The sequence below is a fragment of the Myotis yumanensis genome, unplaced genomic scaffold, assembly GCF_028538775.1.
Source record: "Myotis yumanensis isolate MYYU_CA2020_CCGP unplaced genomic scaffold, mMyoYum1.0.hap1 SCAF_2, whole genome shotgun sequence".
Lineage (NCBI taxonomy): Eukaryota > Metazoa > Chordata > Mammalia > Chiroptera > Vespertilionidae > Myotis > Myotis yumanensis.
The window spans coordinates 194,346,991-194,357,706 of NW_027223753.1; the positions used below are offsets into that span (position 1 = coordinate 194,346,991).

At 38.6% G+C, this 10,716-nt stretch overlaps 1 protein-coding gene across 1 annotated transcript in view; it reads right to left on the reverse strand.

Annotated features, from left to right (window-relative positions):
• The window catches only part of SCHIP1 (schwannomin interacting protein 1), a 657,653-nt gene extending 647,541 nt beyond the window's left edge, over positions 1 to 10,112 (reverse strand). Inside the window, exon 1 of the mRNA XM_070406902.1 lies at positions 10,047 to 10,112. Within this exon, the coding sequence (XP_070263003.1) occupies positions 10,047 to 10,055 (9 nt within the window). The 5' untranslated portion in view covers positions 10,056 to 10,112. The remainder of the gene's footprint in view (positions 1 to 10,046) is intronic.
• Between the last annotated feature and the right edge of the window lie 604 nt (positions 10,113 to 10,716).

Genomic DNA, 10,716 nt, shown 5'->3' on the forward strand with positions numbered 1-10,716 from the left:
TGTTTTGATTCTGTGTATTTTCTGCAGTAAGCATAAATTAATTGTATAGTAAGAAAAATAAGTTTCAAAAACTCAAAAGAAGAACTAGTAAAGTACTTCTGAGCTAAATAGCAAATTGATCACTTCTTCATTTATTATGTGAATTCTCAGCTCTGGCTTTTGAGATTCCTTATTTTAAAAATTTAAGAGGCGAAGCTGAACTCCCAGAGCAAGGAGATCTTAGGGCTGCTCTCTCGGGGGAGGTGACTATCCTTGTGTTAAAGACCTGGGTGATGGGCTCTTTTTACCGACCTCATCTTACTGTTGACCATAAACTGGAAAACTGGTGTCAAGATGGGGGTGGCTTTGTCAGAGATACTCAAGCCCGTGCCCTGAAGCTCAGTGAAGTTTTAGGCAGCTTTGCTGCCCGTTCTCAGTTCTCTGTGGTTCCAAGGAAGTTTCCTTCAAAAGGAAAGAAACTGATTAGTGCCCACTCTGGGCTGCTGTCACCAAATGGACACAAGCTCTGGCTGCTATGCCTGCTGCACTGACCTGAAATCTAACTTATTATTATTGTTATTACTAGAGGCCCAGTGCACAACATTTGTGCACTTGGGAGAGGCCCTTTCACAGTCTGGGAGCCCTCAGGGGGATGTCACGGGGAGTGGGCCTAAGCCGTCATTTGGATATCCTTAGCACTGTCGCGAAGGTGGGCCACTGCACTCACCAGGCGTCAGCCCAGCTTGTGGCTGAGAGGCGCTCCCCCTATGGGAGCACACTGGCTGCCAGGGGGAAGCTCCTGCGTTGAGCGTCTTCCCCCTGGTGGTCAGTGTGTGTCATAGCAACTGGTCATTCTGCTGTTCAGTTGATTTGCATATTACGCTTTTATTATATAGGATTATTATTATTGTAGCTAGTGCATATTAACCCTTCCCATGCACCCTGTCAAACACTTTGCATACATTATTTTACTTAAATTCTTAACAGCAGCCTTGGAAGATTAATACCCTCATTACTCCCAATTTATAGAGGAGGGAACAATTTGCCCAAGATGACACAGGTAGTAAGGGGTAGAGTTGAAATAGAAACCCATACCATCTGGATTTTATTAGATGCCCCTTAACCATTTAAAGTCCGTATGTTCATAATTCCCATTGGGAAGAAAGTTCAGTTGGCCATTCCTGGGTCTTCCTAAACCAGAGGAGAAGTGATTCCAAGAAAATACTAAACCGCCTTCACAACCAGAGGAGTGATTCTGCTACACGCAGTGCCCTTGGCTGCTGGAGGCAAGGACAGCCAAGACATAACCGAGGGTCCTTCGTGTTCAGCTACACACTGACTGGCTTAAACTTATCACTTAACCTCTCTGAACCTCAGGGCCTTCTGTGGAAGATGAGCTTTATAATACTTGTCCTAAATACCTCATTTGTGAATACCAAAGGAGACAACGTATGTGTAAGCACTTTTAAAAGTACAAAGGGCAAGGAATCTTGATTAACCCTGCATGCAAATCGCTTTTGCTGGAAAACCCAAAGGCAATGCAACTTTTATATACCACTTTGCAAAAGACAGAGAGGGGCTGTAGAAATACAGAGAAACCTTAATGTGAAAAAATCCCATGTGTAATGTTTCCCCCTTGTTTAGAATTCAGTTTATTAAGTTCTGAGGAAAAGTCATTTACTCAGTGTTCCCTTCTCCCAATAAATGCTCTTTATTTAATGATTTCTCTCTAAGTGCATGAACTTTTGAACAACAGGAATTTCTGCCACAGGACTTAAGACTCTCCTGTGACTTGATGTTAGGAAATCTCCTTAGTCATGTGCTTTCTGCTCCCCGGGGGCGGATTGGAGCTTTGGCAGTGAGTTCATACACATTCTGTTTGAATTTAGGATGATACTTGGCTCAATAATTCAAAAATATTATGCCAAGGTTAAGGATTATACTTGCATAAAGGACTAATCTTTTTAAAAAACTAGTATCTAGGGTTAAGAAACAGGAAGGGATTTCCTAACCATTTTTAAATTGTAAAAGCATTACATGCCCATGTTGAACAATTCAAATGGAAAGCATATGGTGAAAGGTAAAAGTACCAACTCAATGCACATTGCCACTTCCCATTGGTAAACACTACAAATGATTTCTCATATACATTTTGAGAATTTTCTATGATTAAACAAGCCAGTGGATGTAAGCACACATCTGTTTACTTTTTAACACAAAACAGTATAATTCATACTATATAGTCAATGCTCTGAAAAATGCCCGTCTTCTCCTACAAGTGTGTCCCCTTGTACAGTTATGACAGTTTTAATCTCTGCAGTATTCCATTGCATGAAATATCATAAATTATTTCAGTACTTTCCTCTGGATGTATATTTTGTTGTTCATAGATTTTTAATATCACAAACAATGCTACAACCAACTCCACCACATTTCTTTGCTCGGTGATATGAGTAAACCTGTAGGAAAATTCTTAGAAGTAAAACTGATAAGTCAAAAGAGATGTGCATTTAAAATGTTGATAGATATTAAAAATTGGGATTCATGGAACAGACTACGAGCTGTCAGAGGGGAGGGGGTTTGGGAGACTGGATGAAAGAAGGTGAAGGGATTAAGCAAAAAAATTATATATATATATATATATATATATATATATATATATATATATAGCCCGATGCATGAAATTCATGCAACAGTAGGCCTCCCTACCCCCAGCTGCCAGCACCAGCTTCCCTCTGGCACCCGGGACCCAGGCTTCCCTCTAAGCCCTGGCTTTGTCCGGAAGGACATCTGGTCTAACTAGCATATTATGCTTTTATTATTATAGATGTATATAAAACATATAGACACAAACAGTAGTGTGGTAAAAGCCAAGGGAAAGGAGGTAGGGGTAGGTGGGTGTAGACAAAGGGGAGGGGGGAATAGGGATGGAAAGAGACTTTGCTTAGGGTGATGGGCACACAATGCAGTGTGCACATGATGTTTTATTGAGTTGTACACTTGAAACCTGTGTGGTTTTGAGAACCAACGTCACCCCAATGGATTCATTTAAAAGAAAATAAATAGATAGATAGATAGATAGATAGATAATACTAATTTCCTTTCCCCACAATTGGAATGTGAGAGCCTGACCTTCACCAACAATGGGTATGGACTGTACAAGAAACTATTAGACTGAGGTGCATAATATCAATGATTCTGTGAACACTGAATTAAAATAAGCATTTCTAGGTCTTAGATATTTAAAAACTGGAAATACCTGCGTGAGGTGTACTGTGAATTGCCAGGCTTCTCACTCTGATGAGAAACAAGGCTGCAGTGAACCACGTCTCATAAAGAGGTTAACACTCCCGAGTGCTCATTGGGTGCCAGGCACTGTTCTCAGTGCTTTACTTACACTAACCCATGTCCTCCTGCCAATCCTCTGAGGAAGGTACTTCATCATTTCCATTTTACAGTCAAGACAACTAAGGCATGAGAAGCTAAGTTCATTCAGCTCATAAGTGATAGAGCTCAGGTTTGAACCAGAAGTTCGAGTCCAGAGTCAGGCACTTTTAACCATGAATGCCTCTGCCTCTGTGCTCCTACTGATGTGCTAATCACATTTGTTAAACACAGACTCTATGCCAAGAACAATACATGCACCATCTTATCCTCACAGCAATACAAAGCATTATTCCTATTCCTCAGAGATATTAAAATGGCTCACCAAAGTGACAGAAAGAGGATTTGTACCAGAAGCTTATATTTATCCTCCTACACCATTTCTTCACAATGAGATGTATAAGGAGGCTAAATGAGAGCCATCCTGTGAATAAATAGCACTTACTGGGGGCTTCATCACACCTAATTCTTCCTTTATCATAGTTCTATACATTAGAATGCTCACATACTTTTAATCACATGCTTGTGGTCATACAACGGCGACTTGCTCTATCTTATAAAGTGTGTCTTCAGATTGTCCAATTTGGACGAAAAATGAAGGCAAAATTGAGGTCTCCTGATTCTAAATGTCAACAATGCCTGTTTAGGAAATGTGACATATTGGGTGAGGATGAGCAGGTCCCACGCTCCGGGACATACATCACTACAATGCGATAGCAACGTATTTTTAATCTCAGTGAGCAACGCATTATCAGCCCATCAAAAGACAATAACAAAAACATCTCCGGTGCTGGTTCCTGAGCTTACAACTGTATCTCCTTACTGTCTACAGAAAACCCAAGAGATGAAGGAGAGCTTCAGAGAAGAGGTTTCTGGGTGGGAAAGCCCACCAATTACTGCTCTGCTCACACCCACCAAGCCCAGCACAGCCCTGGATTCAAATCTGCTAGGCTTATTACCCACTGTGTGACCTGGGACAAGTTACTGAACCTCCCTAGCCAAAGTTTCCCCATCTGTAAAGGGAGGGATAATCAATAGTCCTTACCTCATTAGTCTGTCATGAAGATTCAATATCACTGCCCTGAAGGTTGAGAGTGAAGCACAGATCACAGAAGCCCACCTGGGGGGATCCCCTCCCTTTCATGCTGCAGTGTCTTACTGAGTTTTGGGTTAATGCAATCAGAAAAACACTCTCCTATATCTACTAGTAAGTCGGAGACTGGGGAAAAATGTCTACTCATCTTCTTATGACAGATTCATATTCTTGAGGTCAGAGTGTGCAAATCCTATATTTCTGTGTCTGGCAGCCCAGGTCATGAATGGGGCATCAGAGCTATGTTACTGTCACAAAACAAACAAACCTGTCATCAGAGCTTATCTTTTCCTTATCATAGTGTATTAGGCATAAGTCTCTCAGTATGGTTGCTTAGTAGGCTTAGGAGGTTAATTTGATCGTCTCCTAAAAGTTTATTTTTTTGTACACCATGGATGCTAATGTAATATCACTGCAAGTGTTTTCCTGTGTTTGTATATAGTAAAATAAGTCAGCCTGGAAGAATATGCAAATTTTTCCATTATGCTGTCCAGTTTTAAGGGCAATTAAATATTTACTTTGAGCTCCTCACATTGCATTGCAAATCCATAAAAAACTTACTATTCATTTCTGTCCCTAAAGCTTATTTAGCATTAAGTTATTGCCATTATTTCTCTTTCACTGAAAATTGGGCTTTCAGTAATACATCATGACTTATATTATGTGAATCTCTGTTTGCAAATAAATTTAGTCTTTTTTCTGTTTATGTGAGATCGATTACCTCTGTAGGGAGGTATATGAGCTGGGCAGAGAGCAGCAATTGTTTAAGGTTTTCTCTATGAGAAGATAGCTGCATCTCATGAGATCGGTGTCTGCTCTTCTATCACCCTGTGAACAAAGACTTTCAATGAGCAATGCCAGTCTTGCTAGGCTCTGATGGCCAGAATCAGATCTATATGAAGTCAAGACATCATTTTGAAAAATAAAGTATAAAAATAATAATAATAATTTCTCAAACTGGCTGTTAGAAATTGTGTAGATCCAAAAATGGTATTTTCACAGTTGCATTTTAAAAAGAAAGCTACATTTTGTCAGAATGGTTGCTGTCTATAAAGATAACTTTTGTCTTCCATGCCCTAATCTTTTGTTCTAGGGATTAAGACAGTGAACTAAAAATCAGGCAAAACTTGAGGGTTGAATAAGCAGTGTCAAAGATAAGAAAAAAATAAAGATTTGTATGTCATTATTTGGGGCAATAAAGGAGACAGTTTTGGGGCTCTTGTTAGCTTCCCTTAGCAAGACCCCCTTCCTGTCCATTTCTGGTTCCTATACACCTGCCTCCTGCCACCCAGTTCAAACTTTTAAGTCCTCTTTGAGTTCTCTCTTCCCCTTACTCCCTTTCTTTCATCAATCTTGAAATCCTATTCACCCTTACTTCATATTTTTTCATTTGTTACACACCTAGTTCAAGATTTCATTTCCTCTTCTCTATAATCGCAAAACTGCCTTCTAACTAATCTCCCTGATTCCTAATGGCTCTCCATTCAGTGTAGCCTCTACATCATGACCACATTCACCTTCCACAAGACCATTTGATCATATCACTTCTCTGCTCCAACACTTTCCAGGGAAGACTTAAACTCCATGGGTAGTTATTTGATCGATTCTGATTTGCTTTCCCAGGAATATTTCCTGAATTGCAAAACTAAGGAGGCACTCACTCTCAGGTGCCCACCCTGCACTTAAATGCTCTTAAGAGTAAGGGCTTCTATAAATTCTTCACCCTAAGTGGCTAGCTTGCCCCACCCTGAGCTTCTATGGTACATTTTGTAGAGATATTCCCTTGGCCAAGGAGGCCCACCACTCAGATCTCCCTTCAAGAAAGAACTTGCTATTCAGCTGCAAAAAGTGCAATTAGCTGCCAGTCTCCAGCTACAGGACATTCAGGATCTGTCTCAAGTTTTGAGTCATAGCCATGTTCTTCCTAGGAACCACCAGTCAGTGACTAAGCATGTTAGGGGTACTAGGCCTGGCCATTTCTGTACAACATGGGGCTCCATTAATATAAAATAAGGCAATCTCCTCTGGAGGCGACTGCATTGTGGTGTGAAACAGAATTGGCTTCCTCCTCCTTTTATCTCCTTTTATCTCCTTTTATTTTTATCCTCCAATACACTACTTATTCAGTAACTCTGCTTCAGTATCTGTTTCCAGAAAACATAAATGACATAACTAGTCAGCAACTGGTCCTGCCAGCCTGGACCTGGAGCTAGAGATGGATTGATATGCTGAAATGGCCTTGCCATATAGTGTTTAGGAGGCTGGGCTCCTGAATTTGCAGTCAAATCCCAGCTCTACCACTTCTGACCTGTATAACCTTTTACAGATTATGTAACTTTTCAGTACTTCAGTTTCTTCATCTGTAAAATGAGGGTTTCAGTAGCAAGAGAAGACTAGGTGAGATAATGCATTTTCAAGTATTTAGCACAGTACCTGGCCCATAATAAATGTTCAAGAAATATTCATTGTTATTTTACAGACTTAGAAATGCCATTTACAGAGCTTGTTGGATATAATAGAATAGAAGAAATTTTCACTTTCTCAAAGGGTTTCCCAAAGGATATAATAAGGCTAACAAGAATTCATTAAAAACATTTCAAACCCAACCCTGTATTTTTTTTTTCAGTTACACTTCCTCTAATTACAAATGTAGGTCCTCTTCTCTACCCAATGTCATCACCTTGCTGTCTCCTGCCCTGATTTGTTTCTTCCCATATTCCTTTCTATCCCCTCACAGTGCCTATTCCTCATCTCTCCATCCGTTTCTGCTAATAATCTCCTTCTCCAGTTGGTTGAGAACCCACCTTCTCCAGAGTTTCCTTGACCAGCCTTCCCTCCCCTCCCCAACTATGATCATTCCTCTCTACTGGCAAAGCCTAAGAATGGTATCATTTTGAAACTAGAACAAAAAATAAACTAATTCTCAAACCATATTGAAGATCTCTGTGCCTCCATAAGCAACTGTTAGTAATGAAACAGGCAAGACCTCTCCTCTCCCACCTAACCTTTTGCCCAAGGCTGAGATGGTTGGCAAAGCAATGCTCATAAAAGCTTACTTAAGGATGAATGTTTTCAGCTATGGATGCATGGTCAGTCTGCAACTATATTTTTTACATCCTCTTTCTATTATGTGAGCCTTAAAAAATAAATGTTTTATAAGACAATCTTGGTCATATAAAGGGGAAACAATTATATGGGGGAAGTGTTTTACAATCATTTTAGGTATTGTAGTTAACATAAAGCTGTTCTATAAAATAAAAGCCGGGTCTATAATACATCTAAAATCCAGTAAAAAATCATAATTAGAGACAGATGGCAAACATGGTATTCTTTCCTCTCACTATTTTGGACATATGATGTTCCCTATAAAATGGCACTGAATGTGACCACCCAGTACCATATAAGCTCAAAAGAATAAAGCTCTTTATATGCCTATGAAACTGATTTCCAACAAAATAACCAACTTCAAAAGTAAGATGAACATGATTTGTATGGAGTTAAATGGAATAAATATTTATACATAGCTTAACATTTACATATATGCATTAATGCATATTGCAATACATACCAAAAAAAGTACTACTAAAGCTTCAGCCTTCCTGTACATTCAATTTGAAATTCTCATCAAGCTGTTTACATTCAAAGCCAAGATTCCTACATCAAATAGGTTGCAATCTTAGGTGTATGTACTTAAATATTGTAAATTAATAGTACCTAAAAAAAATCCATTACACATAGAGCAATACATGAGTATAACATTAATAGCCTACACAGATTTTTAATGGCTCCTAATATAATATGCCCTTTCAAGGAACCCTTAGTACATACTGAAGTTCATTTTTACTATATTACTTTGAGTAATTATGAATGGAACATGGCTGATAAAATAAGCTTTAGAAATATGTAATTGTTTGAAATACACATAATCCTCTATAAGCATAGAGCTCTATAAATGATAAACTACTAGATCTCAAACACTAAAAAGTAAAAGTGGTTTCCACACTTATTTTCAAGAATATACATTTTTATTGTTACACTTCGGTAAACTCTTTTACCAAAGTTGACAATTCAAAGCAAATCAAAAGCAATTGTTTGTTTTTTAATCAACATCATTATGCAAAAATAAATAATAGCAAATGTAAAATAATTAACCTATATACTACCTCATTTTAAATATAGTGAAAAACTATAAAATGTCCTAATATATTCCACTTAACAAATTTACATTTAAGCTTCTTCCATTTCCAATATCAATACCCACTGTGCATTTAGAAAACCCAGTTATGAAAAACCTATTTTATTTAGTTTCTTAGAAAACTCCTAGTTTAACCTACTTTACCTTATGAATTCTGAGTTCCTACTTTTTTTCTCATCTTCACAACAATTAGTAATTATTTATCTCTCCAAAAGCAAAAACATAATGCAAAGTGAAAGAATTATAATATGAAGACAAGAGAATTAATTTCTACTCTACAAGTGAACAATACTCAAGACAAGATGTTTATTCTAAACATATAGCACAGGACAGTCATAATTATCTCCTCACCACAGTTAGAAATATACATACACATTTTTTCAAAATAAGTCCTTTAAATAAAGCCAAGTAACGTAAGCATCTTTGTAGCTTAAGGATTTGAAATAGCAATTAAATCAGAACCTTAAATCATTCATCTCTATAACTAGAAAAGCAAGTCGCAAGGATGTAAGTCTCACTGAATGAGACAAGAGATGCTGAATGTATAATTAATTGCTAAATTTCTTAATTTTAGGATGTAGCACCCAACATTGGCAAATAAACAATGTGATTTATGAGCCCACACTCTCACACTGCTTCACTAGAGTTAAGAAACACGGATATCCTAAATGCGCCCTGTGGATGTGATTTCTGCAAGCCGAGAAACATAGCAGGACCCGGCGATAGCAAGTCTCGCCCATCTACTTATTATTCAAGCACTAGTATTTAGAATACCTAAAGTGCCTGCTGAACACTGCAGCTCAACATCCCCTGAGGTGACTCCGAAGCAGAACCACATCTTTCCCCTCGCTGATTACTGAGTTTTAAGAAGGCAGGCAACACGGGGTAGAAATTCTCTCGTGCAGCAGCAAGATAACTCTTCTCTCCAAATTTTCAAAAACAACACTCCCTTCCTATAGACACAGACACACTCACCTTTTTTTTTAAGAAAGAAAGGAGGGTTTTTCAAATAGATGCCTAAAACATGCCACTTGCATGGGGATGAAAAATATATTTTTCCTCTACTTGCTGCCGTGTAAGATGCTTACAGATCTGATTAGAGAACCTGGATGTACATAAAAAGTAGTGCTTTCAATGAGATTCCTTCAGTGATATCTGCCTGCACAGACACATGTGTACATAAATAATACATACTTATGCAAACATGCCTACATTAACAAGGACACACACACGCACGCACACATAGACCAGTCATTAAGCTTACACTGTTCTATAAGCCCCCTTTGACATTTTTTTAGCATGCAGATTATTCAGAAGACAGATCTTTAAAAAATTAATAAGCAGCTGCATATAATGCATGCCAAAGTGACATGTTTAGAGGAGCAAATACATTACCAGACGCATTTTGAAGTTTCTGGAACACCTGCAGGTAAAAGCAGACTGTGAGTCAGATGCTGGCACACGGTATTCCTCAGAATCACAGAGCTCGCTGAGTCTGTGGGGGAATATGAGGCGAGTGTGAGGCTGGAAACCTTTGAGTTGAGCTCACTCTAGGCATCAGAAAGCCTCAAAGAGGGGAAAGAAAAAGGCAGCCCACAGACAGCTAGATGAGAAACTTCTGGCACCTCTCCAGCTCAGGAATGAATTCTCTGTAATTTGGAGACGCATAGTGATGGAAATGAAGAGAAACTTGGATTTACGCGTGGGTTTGCTCAGCCATGCAGAAATGGGCAGGTAACAGTCTCTCAGCTCATTTTGAAGCAGTCACTCAGGAAAAGACTGGATCAAAAAATTAACAGGCATCCTCTTTTGAAAAAATCAAAAGGCTACTCCAGCCAGCTTCCCAAGATGCCTTTACAAACTTCAAATGGATCATTCCATTAGCTATTTGTTGCACATTTTATTAATCCCAGTGCAGAGGTAAGCTAGAAAATCTAATTCCTTTTATGTAGAAAACTGGATTTATTGCTTGTCTTTATAATGCACTTTAGTCATATAAAAACGTAGATTTACTTACAGAGTTCTCATTTCTTGTGTAAAACCAGTACTGTTTTGTCCAGAAAAA